This window comes from Topomyia yanbarensis, chromosome 3, assembly GCF_030247195.1.
Source record: "Topomyia yanbarensis strain Yona2022 chromosome 3, ASM3024719v1, whole genome shotgun sequence".
NCBI lineage: Eukaryota > Metazoa > Arthropoda > Insecta > Diptera > Culicidae > Topomyia > Topomyia yanbarensis.
This window is the reverse complement of record NC_080672.1, coordinates 163,704,160-163,729,956: the sequence shown is the minus strand read 5'-3', so window position 1 is coordinate 163,729,956 and position 25,797 is coordinate 163,704,160. Positions and strand designations below refer to the sequence as shown.

At 40.3% G+C, this 25,797-nt stretch overlaps 1 protein-coding gene and 1 long non-coding RNA gene across 5 annotated transcripts in view; one reads left to right on the top strand and one right to left on the bottom strand.

The window, feature by feature from the left end:
- The window catches only part of LOC131693574 (uncharacterized), a 191,185-nt gene extending 177,246 nt beyond the window's left edge, over window positions 1–13,939 (bottom strand). Inside the window, exons 1-2 of one of the 4 annotated variants that reach the window (XM_058981498.1) lie at window positions 13,671–13,939; window positions 12,863–13,544 (exon numbers count right to left, since the gene is read on the bottom strand). In XM_058981498.1, coding sequence (XP_058837481.1) covers window positions 12,863–13,064 — 202 coding nt within the window. In that variant the 5' untranslated portion in view covers window positions 13,065–13,544; window positions 13,671–13,939. Of the gene's footprint in view, window positions 1–12,862 lie in introns of all 4 variants that reach the window. The other 3 variants (XM_058981499.1, XM_058981500.1, XM_058981497.1) reach the window with 3 other exon arrangements.
- Window positions 13,940–17,255: 3,316 nt separating this feature from the next.
- Window positions 17,256–17,977, top strand: LOC131690146 (uncharacterized). The gene is made up of 2 exons (XR_009305521.1): window positions 17,256–17,760; window positions 17,825–17,977. It is a non-coding gene; the product is annotated as an uncharacterized LOC131690146 (long non-coding RNA).
- Window positions 17,978–25,797: the final 7,820 nt, after the last annotated feature.

Genomic DNA, 25,797 nt, shown 5'->3' with positions numbered 1-25,797 from the left:
TCGGGTCCTATTGTTGCAAATCCCGTTGATTTCTTATGGGACTTGCAACTATAGGTACACTATATCAACTATAGGTGCAAGGGAGCTCAAAATTCAAAGAACATAATTTTTTTCAATGATTATTTGAGCGAATTTCAAGGATTACAGTTTTATTGTCGCATAGTTTTAGTGCGATGAATCGATAAAAAAATATTTACACTACTGCAACTATTGGTACACCTCAACTATAGGAGCACCCACCCTATTAATATTTATTCATGTTCACAAGTGGGTTATGAAAAATAGACATTGTACTACGCTAGACGTATAATAGGTATTTAATATAAATATGGCTACATATCTTCATAAAATTTCAAATTTTTCCCTTTTGTCCTGCACCTCAATATATATAACCCCTTAATCACAGACTCCGTTGTATTTTTTTCCAATAAAGCTTTCCAAACGAATTAATTTTTGGCTTATTTCTATATAAACTATTAAAAAATGAATGGAGAGATTGTATTTTGATAGGTTTTGTCTTCCTTACAGAGAAAGCCTATAAACCTCCTCGGTGTTGTTTAGAATCCGCATATCATGAATATATATTCGTAAAACACCAAACATTACGTTTGTAAAAGGTTTTCTAATTATTATTGATAAAGTTTAATTGAATGGTTAAAACCATATTTTAGAAATCGAAAACAACTGCGCGGGATTCAAAGATAGATTGCAGAATCTGACTATCTTCATTGCAACTGAATAGGTAGAGAGCAGACTTGGGGCGCTTTTATTTTTCCAGTATATAAAAAGGTACTTTCATTTAGTTGCCAAGTAGTTTATCCGTTTTTACTCGGTTTAGAAATGTTGACCTTAGAAAGAGTGAATAGCTCTGTAAATAGCGAAAAGCGAAGCGAAAACAGGTTATGGTATTTTAGAAAATTGTCTATTTCAGCCGTCTATACTACTTTCTAGAACATCAGAAATCGCTTGAGGCTCCATAATAGAAGTTGTGGTGAAAAAACTGTTTTTGAAAGGCCTTTCACAAACAACGCCCTGTATCTCGAAAACCAAGAGTTTCCGAAAGAAATATTCCAGGAAGGTTTTTCTACAACTTTATGGAAGTGAGTTTGTTACTATCTGAATTATTGAAGAAGATAAATTGCGTAACTCACTATTAAGGGGATTACTCAACGATCGGAGGTGATTGAAAGAAGGAGCATTTTATTTAAAGAAATTACCTCAAAAACAACACATAGCTAAAATCAATAGTCTACTTTGGGACCACTGTGGAACGGGGCAAAGATAGAAACCCATATGAAGAAAAGAACGCTATATGGGATTTCGCCAGGGGCGAAGATTAGAATTGACTTTCATCTTGCGCTAAATTTCGCCACTTTTTAAAATTGTTCAAACTTAATTAAATAAAGGTAATAATCGCGGATGTGCGTTGACATGTATTCCTGCAATGCTCAAAAATATTACTATTGAATATTCTAACGCTTACTCCCAAATTGATATAGCTTTCCCCGCGATAAAAAATTGTCACCATTTTTAGTTTTCAGGAAAATAAGTGCTCTACAGGTATTACTGTATTTACGATTAAATATACGTTACGAAATATTTTTGTTTAAATTAGGGCAGTTTTCACATTTTATTCGTCTTAGTTTGTTATTCAATAATAGTCGAAAGTGGAGGTCCAGATCGTAAAGCAGATAGAATTATTTGTAATTGTTCTACAAAATTAGGGAGGGGGCGAAGAATGATACTTCTACCCTATGGTTATAGAAAATATATGAATAATTTTTCAACAACAATTTTTTTACCGCATTACCGCGCGGTGCGGTGCGGTAAATGTAGTGTGGTTGCGGCAAGCGGTGCGGATTTATTATTTTTTTGCAGTTGCGATGCGGACAATCCATTTACCGCCCACATCCGCACTGCGACGATCCCTAGTACAAAGTACAACGCGCGAGTGTTCATGTTTCAAAATTTGGCGCGAGTGCAGGAGGGTTAAAGGGCTCTTCTTATGATATAAATTGAATATTGATAGAAAACCTTTTAAACACACTTTAACTTCAAATGTCCTAAAAAACTGCAAAATATTTTAAGGATGAGTAAACCACTTATACCTATATGACAATTTTCCACAAAAATTATCATTTTTCAAGAAAATTATTTTGTTTTACTAAAGTACTTCATATATCTTTCATCCTAGAGTTCAGCACCATGACTATTAAAACATCACCCTTTTAGGACATCCTACTGTGCAATTCTTCCGTCAATAGATAGCTAACACGTACATATGCTCTTGCTTTACCCGCCATACCGTAAGTGGTTGATGGACCTTTTAGCTTACATCAAACAGCAATAGAATGAAGAGAACGTGAACGTTCACATATCAAAGGTAGGGATTATTCTAACTTCATAAATACCTAAAACCTAAATGCGAGTAACTGGTAATCCGTTCCGCGAACAAACGTTTGTGATAAAACGAAACCTGTGCATAGATCGGAGCATCTGGAATTGTTGTAACCAAGTGGAAACCGGGGATTAAGTTTGCTATGAGCGCTGTGCACTGCCAGACACGAAATAATGCTATTGTTGCACGAAATTCAATTCTACCGTCGCCCATTAAAACCGAAACGGCTACGTTTTATTTTTTAATCCGTTTTCCGCGGAACTCAACAAATGCTATCTGGGTCGTTGTGATGTCGTTATAACCGGACCGGGCTGTAGATGTCAGTGCTTAAAAATAATTTACTATTGAATTTTTTCTTTAGACTGTGTTTATTTTGATTTCGTGTAAAATAGTAGGTACATACATAATGTTCATAAATAATAAATGCTGTTTTAAGGATGTAATTAAATCGGATTTACTTTAACTAGTTGGTCGCACAATTGAAAATTACGCCACCTTAAGACCACAATTAGTAGTCATCTGGCCAGACTGGCGTATCTCACTCAATCATTTGTCGATGGTACTAGCTCCGTTACGTGCAACATCTGTTCTACGTTTCGTTGCGGAACTAGGCTTTTTGTGTTTCGATAGACATACATTGTGCATATGTTGGGTTGCTTGAGTGTAACTGACGATTCAAATTTCGGCGATGTAAATGTAATGTAGTACTGTAACTAGGGTTGCCACCTCTGGACAGGCTTTGACCCGGAGATTTTCACTGATCTGGGGGGTGGTGGATTTTGAGTGGTACGAGACAGAAATTAGAATCAAAGCGATTGCTCGGCATTTTAGAGCACTTTAATGGCTTTTTATTACTACGTTACAATAAAGCTGTAAATTTTTCACGTTTGAGAACGGTTTTATCGGTTTAATGTGGTGTAGTATTTCACTTCCCGGACTAAGTGCCAAAAATACAAAGGCACCAGCTACTCTCACTGTGGAGGATAAGTCGAACGAGCATTGCTCTCCTCCACAACTAACAGGAAAATAAGAGCAAAGGAGGCAGAGCTGCGGCGTCACACTATGTGGTGTCGTTTATTCATCACCAACAAATTTTCATTTCGCAAGAAAGGGCAAAACTCGCCTCCCTAGCCCAGTTAAGGATCGCTGCCGGAGTAGCAACAACACCGGAAGAACTTGTTTTATGTTGACCTAGTACTTTAATTACAAAAAAGATTTTAAGTACAGCGCCTTTGAACTTTAAATACGAAAAATATTTTAATTACCGCCAATATGTACTTTAAATACTTTAAGTGCTCTCACATCGACATTAATTACACTAAGTACCTTATTAAGTACAACAGAAGTATTTTTAAATACTTTCATTATTTACTTTAATTATATCCGAAATACGTTGGTATTTTCAATACGGCGCACTAAAGTCTGCTAGTGCCCAGTTAAACTCATTCCGGAACCGGTTCGGATTTCTGAATGAAGTCAGTATGGTTTCCAACTCAAATGCAACAACCTATCCCGACTCAATCGGTTTCAGAATCGGTTGTTGCATTTGAGCTGGAATCCATACTGGTTCCATTCAGGATTCCGAATCAAATTCCGTGTGCTTGCCCCTCGCCATTTTGAGCGACTTAGTGGAATGCAACATTTCAATTGTAGCACATAGCGAAATATTACTTTCCTTAACCCTCCGGAAGTCGCTCATATGGCCTACCGAACGAGCAGCCGTTGGTACCCTACGACGATTTCGCTAAATTTTCAGAGCAGAGTGCACTCAGTGGACTAGCGCGACTGCCGGAAGGTTAATTTGTAGTAAATTTTATTTGTTTTTTCATTTTCATTGCTTTGTGAAAGTAATTAGCAATATTTGGTGAACTCATCTTCGCCAGCTTGAAACAAAGAGTTAGTCGGGCAAAATAAATCTGAACCAGAGTAATGGTTAACTTAGACTTTTTAAATATTTTGTAAAAAAACAATTAATTCCAAAAAAAATTGAACCTACGCTTTTTCCCACTAAACCCGGAGAAATTGATATAAAACCCGGAGATCGCTCCCGAAAACCGGAGTCTCCGGGTAAAACTCGGAGGGGTGGCAACCCTAACTGTAACAAGGAAATGTACATAACTTGTGAAAAGGTTATGACTGAACAAAACAATTGATTTTGTTGAAACAAAACTTTAAGCATCTTGAAAACAAATTTATGTCGTGATCATTTCGATTTGAAATTAAATTTTAAATCATGTTTTATAATAAAATAACAGTTTTGTGAAACTTAAAATCATGTTTAAAGTTATGGTTATTCTATTGGTTGTTTATTCTAGAACGAGAATTTTTTGTTTCGAAAGGCGGTTATGAGGGTGTTTCGCCTTCCAGTGCTGTATTCTAGAGATTACTGGTCGTCGCAGCGATTTCAGTGGTTTTTGCCTTTCTCATATAAAGAAAAGATGTGCAAATACTCTAAAATTCGACTATGTAACCGAGGCCGGGAGGGCCGAGTGTCATATACCAATCGATTCAGTTCGTTGAGATTGGAAAATGTCTGTATGTATGTATGAGTGTATGTGTGTGCGTCATTTAAACTCACACAAATTTCTCAGAGATGGCTCAAACGATTAACACAAACTTAGTTTCAAATGAAAGGTATAACGGTCCCGTATGCCGCTATTGAATTTTAGTTGGTCCGACTTCCGGTTCCAGAGTTACGGATTAATTTCAATTCTACCGTTGCCCATGTAAACTGGTACCACCATGATGTTAAAATGATGTAATACTTATTAAAATGGGTGCAACATTACTTGGATTTGCGGGCTTAGATCACTTATGAACAATCCAAGTAACTTTGACCACTTTTACCACCTATGAACCGTCCATGATGCTCACGGAGGACTCGCCAAAGCTAATATCATATTTATTCCCCAGTGAATTCTTGACCCATTTTTACAAACTTAATTTCAAATGAAAGATACGGTAATCCCATAGACTGCTATTGAATTTCATTAGGTTCAGACATGTAGTTCCGGAGTTACAGGGTAGTTAGTAAGGTCACATTGGAATTTATTAAAATGGTCATCAAATTACTCCGCAAATCTAGATCACTGATTGTCAGTCATATCGATTCTTTGGCGATGACTGAACTGACTTTCTCAAACCAAGTCACAAATGGAAGGTATAATATGCAGTTGAGTGTTGCATTCCCATATTACACTTATACCTCCCTCCTTCATCACCGGGGGTCACACCCGCATTCTTTTCATCCACCTTGCATCCTGAAATAAGATAAAGGATTTCTGACGCATCCTCCACTCTCACTCTACTAACCTCCCCTCCACCACTTCCGAACCCATTCCCCCAGCATTTCAAAATATGATCACGTGAAGGTCATTAAGCTTATACGCATACGAATCAACGTCGACTTTCGTGGTATTCGTGGGATACTTGCTAAGTACAATAAGAATGAAATAGACGTTTACACAATTATATTGAACATAACTAGCTAATGAACCATAGTTTAGATGAATGAGAAAAGCACAACGCATCACTAGGTGGATTAAAACAAGTTTCCATTCATAATTCCAATATTACGCATTCACATTAAAATAAATTGTATTGTGTGGTGGGTTGGTGATTCCAGTCGTAAAAGTCCAACGAGGGCAACGTGAATCCCTTCACCACCTTTTCTAACAGATCATCTGAATATTTTCAGTCGTAATGTAGATGGGGTGGTATATGAATACATAGCCATCAAGTAAGCCACCTAGTAAGTAATAAAATAGATTTGTTATATAGTTCATATTCATATTATACTCGTAGCATCAGTGAGAGTATCTGTATTTTTGAATCCCAAAATTCCAGTGAAAATTTGATTTATTTTGCAAGATTTATGTTGTACTTATTGTGGCGTAAAAATTAGCAGTTGCATTATTTATAAAAAGGCTATAACGATTCAAAATATCGCCCCATATTCAAAAATAATGTCACTGCCCTATCATTTACCAATCATCATCCGCTCCCTTTCTCTCCCTTCGTGTTCGTGGCAACTGTCATAACTCACATCTATCCTGGTATTTCTATATCCATTTCTAAATTGTGTCATAAGATCTTCAATCAATCTGAAATATTTGTTAATTCCCAAGCTAATTTAATGTTTGCAATGTAATTGTGTAGGTTTAGGGAGACAAAACTAGTTTTGTTATTATTTTGGAACACAACAAAGAAGCAAAGAATTCATGAAATTAATAATTAATGAAATAGTGTGGAACCCTCCCAAATAGGGTTACAATAGGCACTTTACCCTATTCAATGTTATAAATCGTTTACGGTATTGATTGGATTGTTGATATTGTTATTTTTGTTACTAAATATTAAGCATGTCTCACCTTACTTTTTAATACTAATAATAATTAACAATTTTAATGGGCTGCAAAACAGTGAGTCGACAACCTGGAAGAAGCGTTCAACATAGTCCTGGTCCTCACAAGTCCCTACCTCATGCTTCCCCGGGTCATACGATTACAATGACCGTCAGCTAAGAGTTGTGTGCTTAGCTGGTAGTGCAGCCTGGGCACTGTTGTCCTTCTGACTTCAGCTAGATTGAGGAGGTACGTCCCGAGCGTTTGTTCACCAAGGAGGTACGGCTCAAACAGCGTCTGTTCTGGCCTCCAGCGGCTGAGTATGAAATGCTATATCGCGTCAGCTATACCTAAGGTGGCAGCCCCACAAGCGCGATGTAGGTATCGCGACCCCGGTAAGGTAGCCTACCGAACCCTCCCACTTACCACGAAAAGTGAAGAAGCAAAGAAAAACGAACGATACGAATAAGAACGAATAATTGGAAACTCGGAACATGGAGTGTCAGGACTTTGAATGAACACGGACGAGTGAGTCTTTTGGCTCGACGGTTGGAGTGAGCGTGGCTGCGATTCAGGAGGTGCGATGGCCTAGAACTGGAGAACGTGAATTCAGGGCGGTGAGTCCCATCGCCAACACTTCCTTCAAATACAACATCTACTATAGCGGCAGCAAAAAGGCAGAACATGGAGTCGGTTTCATAGTGATCGGCAAGCAGATGAAGCGTGTTATAAGGTGGAAATCGGTCAGCGAGCGAATCTGTGTATTGAAAGTACGGGGAAAATTCTTCAACTACAGCTTGATCAACATCTATGCACCGACAAACGATAAACCCGATGACGTGAAGGACGCGTTTTACGAGTGTCTCGACAAAAACTATGGAGAGTGCCCAAAGCATGACGTGAAAATTGTTATCGGGGACGCCAACGCTCAGGTCGGTAGAGAGGACTTTTTCCGTCCAATCATTGGTAAGGAGAGCCTGCACTCTGTAACCAATGACAACGGCCTGAGACTAGTGACCTTCGCTGCAACTAGAAGGATGGCCATCAGCAGCACTTACTTTGCACGCAAAGACATCCGTAAGCACACCTGGATGCACCCGAATGACGAAACCTGCAATCAAATAGACCATCTCCTGGTAGACTGCCGACACTTCTCGGATGTTATTGATGTGAGGACCTTCAGAGGACCAAACATCGACTCTGATCACTATCTCGTTGTCAGTAAGATTCGAGCACGGTTATCAACCGTAGCGAACTCAAGAACTCAGCGACCGTTGCGTTTCAATATCCAGCGCTTCTCAGCAGAAGGTGTGACGGACGAGTACCGCCAGAAGCTTGATGAGCGGATAAGGGGAATCAACGCAGACGACAACCTCAACAATCTGTGGGAGTCAATCCACGGAGCGGTGAGCACAGCAGCGCGAGAAGTAATAGGCACTGCTCAGAGACGACCCAGAAACGGTTGGTTCGATGAGGAGTGCCAGAGAGTGACGGATGAGAAAAATGCTGCCAGAAGCCGGATGTTAGTGTCAGATACCCGGCAGAACAGAGAGCGGTACAAAGAAGCAAGAGGAACCGAAAAAAGAAATTCACCGCAGAAAGAAAAAGCAGTATGAGTAGAACGTCATTACTGAGGCGCAAAACATTATGAAACAAAATTATATGCGGAAATTTTATGAAACTGTCAATGGCGTACGGAGAAAAACAGCACAGTCTCCCGTCATGTGCAATGACCGTGAAGACAACTTGCTGACAGATAAAACTATGGTAGCAGCCAGGTGGAAAGAGCACTTCGAGACATTGTTGAATGGAGAAAATGTTAGCGCGTCAACGAACAGAATAAGGGTAAGTGACGATGGACAAGCTGTGGAGCCTCCGACGCTAGAAGAGGTGAAAAAGGCAATCAAAGAGCTGAAAAACTGTAAGGCTGCTGGAAAGGACGAGCTCCCGGTCGAACTTTTCAAACACGGTCTTTCTTCGGCGAATACCAAGGTGGTTTTCGTAAAGGCCGATAAACAATGGATCAAATGTTTACCCTGCGACAGATCCTAGATAAATTCCGGGAATACAACTTGCAGACACACCATCTGTTTATTGATTTCAACGCGGCGTACGATTCAGTGAAAAGAAACGAGTTATGGCAGATAATGGTAGAACATGGTTTTCCGACGAAACTGATTAGGCTGATTCGTGCAACGCTGGATGGATCGAAATCAAGTGTTCGAGATTGAGATGAGATTTCGACGTCCTTAACCTTAGACGGATTGAAGCAGGGTGCTGCGCTGTCAAACTTGCTGTTCAACATTGCTCTTGAAGGTGCCATCAGGAGAGCAAGCGTGCAAAGGAACGGTACCATCGTCACTCGGTCGCATATGCTCCTAGGATTTGCGGACGATATTGATATCATTGGAATCGACCGCCGAGCCGTGGAAGAGGCATTCGTGCCTTTTAAAAGGGAGACAGCAAGAATTGGTCTCACAGTCAACACCAGCAAGACGAAGTGGTGTTAGGTGGTGATAAATTTGAAGTAGTGTAAGAATTTGTGTACCTTGGAACTCAAGTGACGTGCGATAATGATGTTACCCGCGAGGTGAAAAGGCGTCTTGCAGCTGCAAATAGGGCTTTTTACGGATTTCGTAGCCAGCTGAAGTTCCGTAATTTGCAGACGAAGACAAAATTCGCGTTATACAAGACATTGATAGTTCCGGTTGCCTTGTACGGCCATGAAACGTGAACGTTAAAGGAAGTTGATCGTGGAGCGTTCGGTGTCTTCGAACGTAAGGTACTGCGAACAATACTCGGCGGAAGAATATGGCATCTGGTGGCGTCGCAAGAATCACGAGTTATACCAAGTATATAAAGGAGTGGATATTGTCAAGCTAATAAAAAACGGCAGGCTGCGGTGGGCTGGTCATGTGGCACGAATGCCGGAAGAACGACAGGCGAAGATAATACTCAGGAGAGAAACGGGAAGAGGCCGACGACTCCGTGGCAGGCCTGAGGACCTAAAAGCACTCAATGTCCAGGGTGACTGGAAGAGATTGGCCCAGGACTGGGACCAGTGGAGGAGAATTCTTCACTCGGCGTAGATTCAACGAAGCGAATTGTTGCATCAAGTATCAAGTAAGTAATAATTAATAATTTTAATAATTTTTAATTGAATTTTCCAAATATCCGATCAATTATTCGAAAGCTGCATGTTGTTATGGTTTCGGAACTTCAAATGTGATATACATGGTTCCTACTTATACAGTAGTAAACAGTTACAGTTAAGTTTCTGTACGATTAAGCGTTGATTTTCGACAAATTATTTTTGTTACTTTCTGGCAAAAAATACTTCAATTGTTATATAAACGACTATCAAGAATTTCAGAAGTCCCAGGTTACGAGCATATTCCAGAACAAAAACGACTTTGGTGATGACTGAACCAACTTTCACTAATCTAATCTCAAATGGAAGGTATAATATGAAGTTGGGTGTTGTAATGTAATAGATCTTTTCACAATGATACATTGAACGTAACCAGCTATTAAATTAGCTTTGATAAATGAGAAAGGCACAATCGCACCACTCGGTGGATCAAAACAGATTTTTTAGTGCTCTTTTTCTTTCATTTGAGCTGACTTTATCTATTTTATTCGTATCATTCTTTGGATTCGTTCTGATCAGTTTATCAGTTTATTCATTTTTTATTCGTATCATTCATTTAACTTATTTCATTCACTTTTTCTTGTTATGCATTTTATTTATTTTTCCAGTTCATACATTCCATTTACTTTCTTTATTTTTATAAACAGGCCAATTTTTGTGGTCATTCATTTTATTTATTTCATCCGGAACATTAATTAGATACAATTTATTCTCTTTTAACCTTTTAATATCGTTTAATTTTTCATTTTAATCATTTTACATATTCTGTTTATTTTTTTGGAGCCTCATATGCGCTAGAAAAAAATGGGCATGAAAAAGCTGATTTCATCCATGTTTTTGATTTTGTTAGCTTTATTTATTCTATCTTAAATATATTTTTTTTGTTTTATTCCTAGTATTCATTTTATTATTTTCTTATTTTTCCCAATTCATATATTTTATTCAGTTTCTTCATTTTATTAATTTTATTAAATCGCTTCAGTCACTCTTTTCATTTTTATCCATTTTGTTAGTTTCAAGTAATTTAATTTATTCTATTAATTTTTTACCCTTTCTTAAATTGGCTGAACTAATTTGATTTATTTATTTTATTAATTTGATTTATATTAATCATTCTACCAATTCCATGATTTTGACGATTTTTTTCTATTTTGCTTTTTTTAATTTAATTTGTTTTCTTCATTTTGCCTTTCTTCTATATAAAGGTTATGCAATCACTCTGAACATTGTCAGTCTAATCTCGGCCCGGAGGGCCGTCTGTCGTATACCATTCGACTCAGTTTGTCGAATTCGGAAAATGTCTGTGTGGGTGCGTATGTGTGTGCGTATTCGTGGCTGTCGATCCATTGTATGTATGTGCAAATCGTACTGAATATGTAATAGACATTTCCTCCATTATATTAATCATAGCCAGCCATGGAATCGTAGTTTGGACAAATGAGAAAGGCACAATTGCACCACTAGGTGGATTAAAACAGGTTTTTTATTATTTATTTAGTTTATTCGAGGCTTTATTCGTACATGACTCAAAACTGTGTTCAACTCACCTCTAATTGGGTGGCAACTTCCAACAGTGATATGTGTAAGAAATGTCTCATCTGACTGTTAGATGGATTAATTCAGTTTTTTAAATTGATGTTTCTTAAATCAACTTTTAATTGTGAAATGTTTTGAACTGGATACTCTTTTTACAACTCTGATTCACACTCTGAGAATCAACAGCTTCTGTAATGCTTAAAATATTTAACAGACACATTTTTTGGTAGATTATTCTAAATTGTTTCTCAAATTTTAATCTTGACCAAATTTTTCCTGATTTTAAACATATATTTTTACTTTGGTAGCAGATTAGAGAAACAGAGAACAATAGAATTTGACATATTCAAAGAGGTATTTATTTATGGTGGGTTGATAACTAGTATATATTGTCAATATAACATTGATTTTTGTATTTGATACTGGAATGACAACTGCTTAAACTTTCTATTCGTATCAAATCTTTTGCCAAACCTACACTAAATTTACCCATTTCCGTGAATTCAACGATTTGCATTAAATAGCCCACATCCACCCTACAACCATTCTTTTTCGCTGTAATAGATTGATTTGCTCTTCAATATGCTGGCTTTATGCAATTCCGCATTTTTCGTTCCACAGAAGAGCGCGAATAACTAAATAATGGATAACAATGGAGCAATACTACAATATTTGTCGCCATAAAATGGCATTTTGATGGATCTCAATTTATATAATCGTTGTCTGATACCCACATTTGAAGCTTAAATCCCACAAAGTACCAAACAAAATTAAGTATTTGAGAATTTCAAAACGTCGATTTTTAGATATCTATAACATTTGGATTTTACAAAATTTTTGTGAGTTAGAAATTTTTATTTGATATTACCTCTAAAAAGACCTTTTGCAAAAATCTTATCGGGGCTACCACTGAACATCAACTCCAAGAGTTTCTGACATTCAAAAGTATGATAGCAAAACCATTTACTCTCATTTGAAGATGCAATTTCCAGACAGATTGCAATTTTGTGACAGTACGTATTATATTTATATCATAGTCGCTCGAAATTACAATGTATGGCTCATTGTATGTAACTTAATTTTATATATCAAGTGTAGCAGGCTTGGAACGAACGTCCCCTAAACATCATCAGCTATCGCAAACAAGAGCTATAAGGAGAAAGATAGTTGAAATAACAAGCCTGCCGACCGGTCATTCAAGCTGCTTTGTACACAAATAAATCGTTCAAGTGTAACACAATCTAATCATAAATCCCAACATTTTATTTGCATTCTTTATTTAATCAAATTTAATTTGTCCTTCGTTGTGCCCTACTTGAATATTTGCATTTGAATGTGAAATGATGATTTCCAATTTACTCGCGTATTAAAGTTTCGGTGAACTTATTTTTACGGACACTACAAATCAACGACACTGCGAACCGTCCTACGTACCTCGTTTCTGTGGCGATGGCAAATTGGTCGGTGATTGCTGCTGTTGTAATTCCTTTTGCTGTTGTTGTTGTGATTGCTGCTGTGGCTGAGATGTCACAACGAGGACATGCGCATTCAGGCTCAACACGAGTAGGAAAATTTGTATCCATATTTTCCCCAATTTGCGTAAATTATTCACTCTCGATTGCAATTTTTGCACCATCGTTTTCGACTGCAGGCAAGGCTTCGATTTCGCAAACGGAGCGGTCGGGATTGGACAGAGCGCTTGTTTCTTTTTTTTTTTTTCAAATACCACACTTATGGGCACCGCAAATCTGGCGATTAATTCCGGTTGATGCCAAGTAACGAGTAATCCACCAGACCACCAACATTCGTAAGGCTTCAAAGGAGTAACAGTGGAAATTGGTGTGAGCAACAACACTTCACTAACAGACTAGAAGCTACGAGGGTTGATGACATTCAGCTGATGGTGAAAACATACGAAAACACAAGCGTGAAAGGACACTTCACAGCATAGCCAAACATTCACACGTTTTCCCGAGAGCAGTAGCAAAACGAAGGGAGCCAGAGAGGAAAAGCCTTAGTCGAACACAAATCATAACAACTCGTAGCTCACTGAATCAGGTATTATACCACATTCTCTCTAAGATTCTTTTCTGAAATGTACTTCTTTGATCACTCACTAACGCTCATCGATTAGGAAATTGAAGAAGGAGATGTCGATGAAATTATATACCAAGGAAATCGGGAAAAATCACTTAAATCAGACTTATATGAGCCACCCAATACAATGGTGGTATTTAATTACCCCCTTTTCGAAGCACTCTCCACTCTGAAATAGCGTCGATAGTAGTACTGACGGGGAACAGAAAAATTAAGCGTTTTCCATTATATGCTTTCTTTGCTACTGTTGGCATACATTTTCTTATACTTGCTAGGACATTTCCCTACTAATACAGTAACACAATTTCCACCACCACATACACATATGAAGGAACGGATGTCTCGTTTAACCGATATTTCACTGCACTCCTGAGGAGAACCGTCCCGAACCGAAGACCAAACTAGACTAAGCGCCTCGACCGAATACGAGGCATTTTATCGTTTCGACTCGTACCCAACAACGTGGCGCTGCGGACCGAATGGATCTCCCAGTCAGGCCTGGATCGTGCGTCAGTTTGAAGGTCGTTTAGTTCACCCCACGTTCCATGTTTATTGTGGAGCATGAACTCGACGCAGGTTCTACGAATGACACGGTTGAGTTGGGTGGCTGGGGAGTGGATGGTTTGTTCACCCTGACCGAATGAACACAAACAGCTGACAGCAGATCAGTGCGCAGGATAGGTAATCAGCTGATTGAGATAAATGAACATGATTTGTATCAAACTAGTACACGAACAAATTCACCCGGATAGAACTGATGCATGTTGCGATGTTTCTATGTTTAATTTTTATGCTTGCTTTCTTGTGACAATGAAGTTCAAATGATTTTTAAAGTAGTATTGCTACACTGAACAAAAGCTCATATTGTCTTCAAGACGCTGCTGGGGGAAAAGCAGCGAATGAAAGATATGTCACTTTTACAAATAATGGTAATTGACTGAGTTTTTATGCTGTGAATGGGAAAAGGTACTTCTAAAAGCTCCATGATGCGAAAAATATAGCTACGACCCATAAAGTTTATGTCTTCTGCAATATTGTTCAAAAAGGGTGGTGGGGACAACAATCAGTTTGCTTCGGAGCTCAGCTGCTACGTGACGCTACTGTAGTTGTGAAATAATTTTAAATTAGTTTTTAGCGTTTCGGTGTCTCATTAGTAACTAGCACCATCTTGGTGCCAGTTAGATGATAAATCTTAATTATGTAACGGGAGGTTAAACAGACCTACGACTGAATTAGGTTACAGTAGGTTGATCATATCAGGCGAGTAAAAACCCAGGAACCCTCCGTAGGTTTTCGGCGGCCATAACACATTTTTGTCTTTCGGGAGAAATCGATCACCGAGCATTTCTTCGGTTTTACATATATGCTGTGCCTGCAACACCATAATCAGCGAAGGTTTCAAGATGAAATATTTTGAGCGGATGAGATGAAATATTTTTTTTTTCAAAAGCTACTTCAAATGCGAATCAACACTTACGATAGAAACTATAAATAGCGGTTTCACAGCTTTTCTCAGAGCAAGACGTGTGTAACACGCAGTGCAGAACGGACGTGCGTGGTAGGTGCAAGGTCGTCCATTGAGAAGCTGCATCGGATGACCAATCAAATCGGCTACCACCCGAGAGAAGAAGAAAAATGTTGGTGGTGGTGAGAAGGCCAAAAAGCCACAGGCTGCTGCTATGAAACTGGCTGCAAAAATATCAAGCTGCCACTGCAAATGTGGTAGCAACTGCCACTAAAAATGCCACCAAAACATCGAAGGCTGCAGCCAACAAGTGTAACTAATGGCCGGCTAGCCCAGTAACGAGACCCTCTATAACTTCACAGGGTCGGCAACCGCGTTAGGGAAAACTCACCTGAACACTCTAACCCGGATTTGGTCTCAACCTGAAAACAATTTCAAAGGCGCACGCAAGAAATGTGGCAAACAGAAAAGTTCAACAACCAATTTAATTTAAAAGAAACTACTATTTATTGAAACGAGGAATGAGAAAACTTTTATTAACTCACTGGTCACTGCGTTGATTCGTCGACGATGGCTGCTTCCACGTGTTGCTGCTGCTGGTGCTGTCGGCGTGTTCCGCCGGCCGATGGCCACCGGTCTTCGTCGCTGTCTTACCGCGTGGCTTGCTTGAACAACTTTTTCGCCGGGAACTTCCTCCGGCCTTCCGTTGGCTTCACTCAGGTAAACGTGGTCGTATGTTGACGGACGACCGTTCGACACTTCTGAGCCGCTGCCACTATTCTTCGGAAGAATCTGGCCTTAATTTTGGCTGACGGGAGGTCCAGATTTTCCAGCACCGAGAGTCACTTTATTCACTCAAACTATGTGCAAATATTGTCACTTCGAACTTACGGCGGATAACTGTGCCGATTTCTAAAGTTCCGGGAATTGTAACGGCTTCCGGAACCAAATAGCTAAGATAATTATATATCTTTAATAAACTGTCGAATTTAATTCACTATGTGGCTTTCACGGACTCAGGAAATAAGCGAGCTTAACCATGTGGTACAGGAGCTTATATAGCCTGAGGGATTCACTCGGGCGGTTGCCCTTCGGGTGCTGGCGCAAAGGTATAGCCTTCATTCGGCTGCAAACGGTGGCTCGGCAGAACACGCGATCATCTTCCCGCCCGATCATCAGGCGTAGCTTCGTTTGCGGATTGTGAACTCGGCTACTTCGATACGCATACAACCAGCGAGTCGCCTAGCATCCCTATTCTTGCACAGCTTCGAATTTCGAAGGGATTAATTCACCTAGCTAGCTCCTGATTGGCTGTCCGTATTAGTGAATGGCCCCACTTGACGACACATCAAATATTTTTGTCGCTCTGCTCGTTTATGAAAGTTTGGGTTTTTTTCTCAAATGGGCATGGTGGCGAAACACTAATACGGATGCCTTTTACTTGTGAATGCATGAGTGGTCTCACTTGACGGTACAACGGCTCTTTTTACCGTTCTGTCTGAGTTTTGAAGTGTGTTTTTTTTTTCAAAACCGACGTTGCGACGACCCACATATTCACGAGTATTTAACTGAAATGAAATGCAACTTGTTCAATTTATTGTTGGGACTCGTAATTAATTTAATTGTACCATTATCTTTATATAAAAATATCTTTTTCTTGCGTGTATTTTACATTTAACGACAATGTTTTTCCGTAACTTTTATAGCAATACTGACACCCAGTCATTACTTTAAGGTGGAACCTTGTCGAAGGTTACAATGTCCCCCTCCTCGGAAAAAAAAATTCACGAGACGTGTATTTTTTTTTCGTTTGCTTCCAATGCAGGTAAATCGTCAACCTTGAACTTCACCTTTCATCGGGAACGGTTTGTCCGGATTCTTATTATTATACTGTGGTAACATCGTTCTCAAATCGTTGCGTGTTTGCTTTGAATTTGATAAAATTTTGTGATTGTGTTGCTTCCATTCTGGAAGCCTTTCATTCATCCCTTCATTTGCCTTAATCCAGAAACTTGCTCTCTCGATTAGTCGTGATTAACTCCCTCATTCGTCGAGGAAAATTCTCATCCCTATACACTCCTATCCTATCAACATCCTATTTACAGAGTACTCGTTCATTATTCTCATTCAATCGGGATCCCCACTACTATCACTTTCTCTCATCCATTCACGCTCACTCTTTCATCCTATTATTCTCTACTTTCCTATTTACTACTAACTGTACACTCTTATTTACACTGGTTTGGTTCTAGACTATCAGTTCTTGAACCCTTAAGATGAGGCTAAAGTCTACCTCAACTTTCCGATGTTAATACTTCCTCAAGCGATGGTTGGAAACTGTTATGGGGACGTTCGGGGTCATATATGATCATCGTCGGTCATCGACTACATCTCAGTTTGGAGGCCCTTAGCCTTTTACTGACCTTCATCGGCACTTGGCCTCTGGTCTCCAGCGAATTCCCATGCTATTTAACTTGTTCACAACCAAGCCTGAATCATCGCATAAAATTTAACTTGCATTCAACTTTCCATCATATGCGAGTCGCAATTTTCGATATCGAAATTAATGCGAACGCACCCACTTATCATTGCAAGTAATTAACCTTCACAACAAAGCTGTGTTTTTTTTTCTGCTGCTAAATTTCAAGTAAAAATGCATAAAAACAGGAAAATTCTTCAATTTTCCTGGGAAAGTCAAGTCCCTACCGATGGAGTGGCACGTTTTCGGTCCGATTACTACCGAAACCCAGTGGAATCGGCCGAATCACAGGTTTGTAGTGAATATTCCATCGCTCTAAATATACCTACAGATTTTCTTTGTTTCGTGATGCTAGAACGATTGCACCGCGATGAATGGACAGGACTGAACGGATCCAGTTTTGAAGGTCGAGATGTCGCATGCAGCCCCGGGATGGAATATTATAATCTTATTAAGTGAATAAATACTATGCAGGTTTTAAGTGTGCGGCAGGCCACACCCCTAAAGACTTTCCTTCCATGTTCTCGATTTCATACGACGAGGAACCGATCTTGGAAATAATGCGCCCGGGTAAATACATCGCCCCATATTTCGCGTTGTAGTTGTTGATGGCGCTAGATTGTTTCATGTTTCGATGGTATATTAATTGACCCACCTGAAATGATTGTGCGTGCCTCCGGTGTCGTAGGTTGTACCGGTTTTGACAAGACGTGTGGGCCTCCCTAAGATTTTTCTGCACTAGATCATAGATGCTATCAAACATATCCTTCTGTGCTACTTCGCCCTGTTCTGCTGAATCCGACCCTTTACGGTGATCCGAACCTTTCACAAATATCTCGTGGCCGTGAGTGACAAAGAAAGGGGTAAACTGTGTAACTGAGTGGACGGACGAATTGAGTATTGTTTCTATTTCTGCCAACTTCGTATCCCACAACCTTTGATCTTCCCTAACGTAGGTGCGAATAGCTGCATTTACGGTGCGGTTTACCCTTTCTACAGGGTTGGCTTGCGAATGGTACTTAGCATTAAGCCAGTGCCTTATGTTGAATCGTTCTAAGAGGGCTTTGAACTCTTTTGAAAGAAAACAAGAGGCGTTATCTGTTATGATAACTTCGGGTGTGGAGTTTCGAAAGAACCATTGATCACGTATGGTCGTACATAAAACGCCACTATCTATTTTGCGTATGGGTGTTAACATGATCCATTTGCTGAAGAGATCTAATATGACTAGAATATGTTGAAACCCCTTTTTACTTCTAGGTAACGGACCTACAAAGTCCATTGCAATAATTTGCCTTGGGTGGTGAGTAATTCTTTGCTCTCCCATAAGTGGAACCACAGGTACGGCGGCACCTTTTACCTCCTTACAGACATTGCAATGCCGAATATATTCCTGAACCTCGGTGGCAAGTTTTGGCCAGTAGAATCGTTGCTTTATACGACTCACCGTTTTGTCGACGCCAAGATGCATTGCGGCGTCATGATTCTCTTGGATTATAGCTTCCCGCTCGTCTGGGGCGGGAACTATTTTCCATTCATAACGGTGATCATAGGGGAGATTTGGCGTTGAAACAAATTTCAAAAGCTTGTCCCCGTCTATGCGGAAATCTACAAAATCGTCAGGCGAACTTCTAACTTGTTCCATTGTAGTTTCATACCACTGGGAGGACGGTTTGGCCGTGACTACAGCAGTACTTCGAGACAGTGCGTCAGGGACAACATTGTCTTTACCCTTACGATGTACAATGTTTACATCGTATTGTTGCAATGTCAGACACCATCTGCTACATCGGGATGCTGTTTTCCATTTAGTGGTCATGATATGTGACAGGGCCGAGGAATCGGTGACCAACTTAAAGTGGCTCCCTTCGACATACCCTCTAAATGCTTCGATTGCTAGCAACGCTGCGAGTGTTTCTTTTTCGCAGGCATGGTAGTTGCGTTGTGGGGTGGTTAGCTTATGGGAAAAATAGGCTATTACCCTCTCAGAACCTTCGTGTTCCTGCGTGAGAATGCCAGCTACTGCTACATCGCTGGCATCCGTTTGGATGCAAAATTCTTTGGTAAAATCAGGGCTAACCAGAATAGGCGCCGAAATTAACCTTTCTTTAATTTGGCAAAACGCATCCTCGGCCGTCTCATTCCAGCTCAGAATTTTGCTTTTGGTCTTCAAGAGGTCAGTTAAAGGAGATGTTGTCCCACTGAAATCCTCGATAAATCTACGGTAGTAGTTACACATACCAAGAAATCTGCGTAACTTTGTTACGGTATTCGGTCTGTCATACTCGACAATGGCCCGTATTTTCTCAGGGTTGGGACGCAAGCCTTCCGTGGACAACAAGTATCCCAAAAACGAAAGTTCATGTACCCCAAAGTGAGATTTCTCTAAATTAATAGCAAGATTCGCCAAAGCCAATCGGCGTGCGACTTCCTTCAGTAACCGCACGTGTTCTTCGAATGTTTCTGTCACTATGACTATATCGTCAAGGTAGACGAACACGTGCGGCTCCAGTTCCCCATGGCCCAGAACTTGATCCATTAACCGGGATAGGGTTGCCGGACTGTTTACCAACCCAAAGGGTAGTCTGGTAAACTGAAACATGCCTTTGCCCTGGATACTGAAAGCAGTAAACCGACGGGAATTCTTGGCTAGTGGTATTTGCAAAAATGCTTCAGATAAATCGATAGTACTAAGATATCGAGCTTTAGGTAACTGACTTAAAATTCTCCCTGGGTGGGGTAAAGGGTAGGCGTCACGTACGGTGCGTTCATTGATTTTGCGCGCATCGAGACACAACCGAACCTTTCCCGAAGGCTTGATTACTGGCACCACGTTCGATGACCAGTCTGAATGGCATCGTTCTATGATCTCGGTTTGTAGTAGGCGATCTAGCTCATCCGCAACTTTTTGTTGCACTTTGGGTGAGAGAGTATAAGGGTATTGGCGGGGCGCTGGAATATTTTTCCATTCGTCCTTAATTATTATATGATGCTCAGTCAATGGGCACAATGATAGCTGGTTTGGAATGGCTATCTTGAAACAAGCCTTTACCTCTTCGAGCTGATATATCTCATTGTTCGATAGATGGGATCGGGTTGATTGTACATCTAAACCCGTATCTTGATTTTTAAGTTCTTCTGCACTTATTGAACAGGTCTGAACTGGCTGGATATCAAACTTTTTCCAAAAGTCCATACCCAAAATACACCCCAAAGCTAGGTTTTCTATAACTAAAGTAGGAATAATTTGGATTTTGTTTTCGAAGGTGAATGGAATGTACAGTTTGCCTAAAACATTCAACGGTGTTCCACTCGCGGTCCGAACTTCCATAGGGGTTTGAACAGCCCTTATTATAGGACTTCCTAACTTTTTGTAAGTAATATCACTGATCAGAGACACGTTGCTGCCTGAATCTAGTAACGCCTTCATGTTTAGATCGTACAGCTTTATTTGAGCATATGGCCGATTATCGTTGGGGTTTGAAAATGAAATTTCTAAAATCTGAGGTTCTTTTGGAATATACATTGCATCGATAGTAGGTTCCCAATAATCAGCAAGAGTAGTCTCGTAAGAGAAAGAATTTACGCGGACAGCGTTGACGACCGGCGATTTTCGGCCGTACGTTGTCCGTTTTTTAAACAATAGGGACAATGCTGGGTATCAAATCCCTTGAAACCACAAATTCTACAGATCAATCCTTTCGCTGAACGACACTGTTCAAGCGAGTGATTGGAATAGCGGCAAAACAAACACTGATTTACATCTGGTGGCACGTGAGCTGCCACTAGTGTGTCCAGTGAACGAGTTGGCCGAGAGTTTCCCTCCTGTGGATCAATTTCTTTCCCCTTTTGGTTCTTAATAGCTGCTGGGTGTTTTGAGTTGGTTTCCCTATCGCCTCGGTCTTTGTTCGCTTTATTATTCCCGTTTATTTGTTTTGTGGAATCCTGCATATGATTGGGCTTTAACCGGGTGTTTAAATTTTTGTTTTCAGGCTTCAATTGTTCAATTTGGGTTACAACGTTCACCGACTTCTCAGAACCAAACATTTTATTATATAGAGAAAAGTTGGACGCGTCTATTTGTCGACCTGCGCTTTCAAGTAGTTGAAGCGTGTCAGTGGGCGTCCAAAGTAGAAGTTTTTTGTAGTCGCCCCGCATGTTGCGTTTGAGGACGTCTAATTTTTCTGTATCGCTCATTTGAGCTGTCATAGATCTAAAAAGTTTTTCCATATCAAAATAATAATCTTGAAATGTTTCAGAACGTTGCTGACGTCTCTGATAAATTCTTGAACGCACCAGAGAATCTAATTCTGGGTGCACAAAAGTTTTCCGAAGCTCATCAACTAAGTGCTCCCAATTTCTGAGAAGTCCCTTAGAACTTATGGACATATACCAATTTAATGCAGGTCCTGTGAAAAGATGGAACGCTGAATCAAACAATTCTTCTTCCGAGATTCTCTCAGACAATGATAATTGTTGAACCAGCACCAGGAATTCGTTGAGGTTGCTGCCTTGGTCGGTGCCAGCATACTTTTCCAGCTTCCATTTAGAAACCGGCAGCGACTTGAAATTATACGATGGTCTGTTCGGAACCGAGAAATTATTTGAAACTATTGGGACTGCACCATACTGGCCAGTCATAAACGGCGCTGTTGTTGCCGCTGGAATAGGTATTTGTGTCTGAGAAAATGGGTTTGGTTGGTATGTGGAGTTAAATTGCATAGACGGATTGTAACCATACTGATAATTGTACAGACTAGGGTGGTAGTTTGGTGCTGTAGAAAACGGTATCGAATATGCAGTCGAGTATGCAGGAAAATTGAAACTTCCCGCAGAATTATTGGGATATCCGCTATAGTAGGAAGATACCGTGAAAGGAACTGTAACAGGTGGGTAAGAATATGGCACACTAAATGATGGGATCGACGTCACCAGTGCGGGATTTACCATGCTGGTCGTCGGAACAACTCTTGGAGTAATATTAGAATTCACAACTGTCGTCCCAGGGTAGGGCGAATTATATCTGGCAGTTACCGTGGTGGTAGATACGCAACTAACCGTGGCTGAGCTCGAACCTGGTGTAATCAATGGTACCTGCGATACAATATTACCCGATAAAGCCCTCTTGTTAGCCTCCCTGTACCTACGCAATGAATAAATCTCATGCTCTAGAGTGAGCATTGCGTCACGAAAGTCTTTTTTCGTATCCCCTGACTGAGAAGCGGTATCATAAATTCCTAACCTCTGCAAGCATTGAATCAAATCGTAATCTGTTCTATCCAATAAACTGGCTTCTTGTTGCTGATTTTCATCTCGAACCTCCGTATCACTATCCTCTTTCGGGTCGGCGTTAACATGTGGCGAATCGCTGAAAAGATTAGTTAAATCTACCTCCACATTTTGCTGATCCGCCATGTGGGTTCGCTTACGATAAAAATACATATTTAGCCATCCAATCACTCCTACGATTAAATCTTTAATTTGATTTCTATTATCCTCGCTTACGCGGCTAAGCAACCTATACAAACGCACTCCTAAGTGCAACAATGTGGACTGACAACGTGGTGGAGGAGGTTGCGAAATACCCACTAAGTAATCTTTTACCTGATTAAACTTTTCCACACACAAGTCAAAATCTAATTGAGGGTCAAACTCGCATTTAATTGAAACCAAAGCTTCCTGATCTTCCCCGAGATCCCGTTCACGTTTCAATGCTTCCCTGAGATTTCCCCTCTTTCTTATCATTTGGGCGCCAACTTCGCAAATGATACCTCTAACGTTCAACTCGTAATCTAATTCGTCTTCGTTGAGGAAATCAACGCGAAGATCATGAAAACGTTTTCGCAAATCGAACACATTTGCAATCACGCTACTACCTACATCCATTGTGTAGGAATGATAATTGAAATCGAAATCAGTATAAATTTCTAATCACCAGCCACCAAGCCAAACTCGGTCACCAAACGATCGCTGATATATGTTACAGCAGCCTATCTCAAATTAGCAGCGGTGATAATCGACAAACAGTTTCTAATAAGGCAAATGAAAATTGTGTCACACTTCTTTAAACAATAGGTTTCGATCGCTTTTGATCCGAGAACGATATTTGCCGCGTGTGCTGTTTTTTTTTGCACTAAATTCGGTCTATTGAAATTGAATCAAACGGACTATTCTGTTAAACCACAAATGAAATGTAAAACGCAAAGCCGAAAAATTTACCAAATCACGAAAACTTCGGAGGATTCGTGAGTCTCCCCTAAACGCGGGAAAAATTCTGGTGAGGCCAGAATTTTTCTATTCCGTAGGATCGCCAATTGTAACTAATGGCCGGCTAGCCCAGTAACGAGACCCTCTATAACTTCACAGGGTCGGCAACCGCGTTAGGGAAAACTCACCTGAACACTCTAACCCGGATTTGGTCTCAACCTGAAAACAATTTCAAAGGCGCACGCAAGAAATGTGGCAAACAGAAAAGTTCAACAACCAATTTAATTTAAAAGAAACTACTATTTATTGAAACGAGGAATGAGAAAACTTTTATTAACTCACTGGTCACTGCGTTGATTCGTCGACGATGGCTGCTTCCACGTGTTGCTGCTGCTGGTGCTGTCGGCGTGTTCCGCCGGCCGATGGCCACCGGTCTTCGTCGCTGTCTTACCGCGTGGCTTGCTTGAACAACTTTTTCGCCGGGAACTTCCTCCGGCCTTCCGTTGGCTTCACTCAGGTAAACGTGGTCGTATGTTGACGGACGACCGTTCGACACTTCTGAGCCGCTGCCACTATTCTTCGGAAGAATCTGGCCTTAATTTTGGCTGACGGGAGGTCCAGATTTTCCAGCACCGAGAGTCACTTTATTCACTCAAACTATGTGCAAATATTGTCACTTCGAACTTACGGCGGATAACTGTGCCGATTTCTAAAGTTCCGGGAATTGTAACGGCTTCCGGAACCAAATAGCTAAGATAATTATATATCTTTAATAAACTGTCGAATTTAATTCACTATGTGGCTTTCACGGACTCAGGAAATAAGCGAGCTTAACCATGTGGTACAGGAGCTTATATAGCCTGAGGGATTCACTCGGGCGGTTGCCCTTCGGGTGCTGGCGCAAAGGTATAGCCTTCATTCGGCTGCAAACGGTGGCTCGGCAGAACACGCGATCATCTTCCCGCCCGATCATCAGGCGTAGCTTCGTTTGCGGATTGTGAACTCGGCTACTTCGATACGCATACAACCAGCGAGTCGCCTAGCATCCCTATTCTTGCACAGCTTCGAATTTCGAAGGGATTAATTCACCTAGCTAGCTCCTGATTGGCTGTCCGTATTAGTGAATGGCCCCACTTGACGACACATCAAATATTTTTGTCGCTCTGCTCGTTTATGAAAGTTTGGGTTTTTTTCTCAAATGGGCATGGTGGCGAAACACTAATACGGATGCCTTTTACTTGTGAATGCATGAGTGGTCTCACTTGACGGTACAACGGCTCTTTTTACCGTTCTGTCTGAGTTTTGAAGTGTGTTTTTTTTTCAAAACCGACGTTGCGACGACCCACATATTCACGAGTATTTAACTGAAATGAAATGCAACTTGTTCAATTTATTGTTGGGACTCGTAATTAATTTAATTGTACCATTATCTTTATATAAAAATATCTTTTTCTTGCGTGTATTTTACATTTAACGACAATGTTTTTCCGTAACTTTTATAGCAATACTGACACCCAGTCATTACTTTAAGGTGGAACCTTGTCGAAGGTTACACAAGCCGAAGACCCCAAAGCCAAAGAAGGCCGCCAAACCTGCCAAGATAGCTGCCCGAAGAAAATTATGGCCTGAAAGAAGTAAATTCACGCGTCTCTAATGTTACCAACAGTGCCTTTCAGGACTAACAAAATACTTGTAAAGAATTATTGGTGCTTATTTTCCGTTAGCGATGTTAATTGTTGGTATCATAGTTATATGCACAACGGTCGGTCGATGAATACATAATGGAAAAAGAATTTAATTAGGAAGTTCCTTTTATTAATTGTATTAAATTTCAGCATATTACTTCTGTACCTTTACAGATGAATCATATAGGAATATATTTTCAAATTCATCTACAAACTCGAAGGTTTTGGCAAATCCTTCAAGAAAATCAGTGAATGTGATAGCTTTGCCACAAAGCGAAAGCTACATCAAAACGAATGATGATAATATTTTCATTCATCGCACAAAAGGATGGTCTTCCATCTGTACCAAAACTTTGATAAAAGAGATCACCTTGATCCAAAGAGTGCTCAATCGACATGAGCTGCGAAATGGGAATATTCGTATGTGTGTACGCAG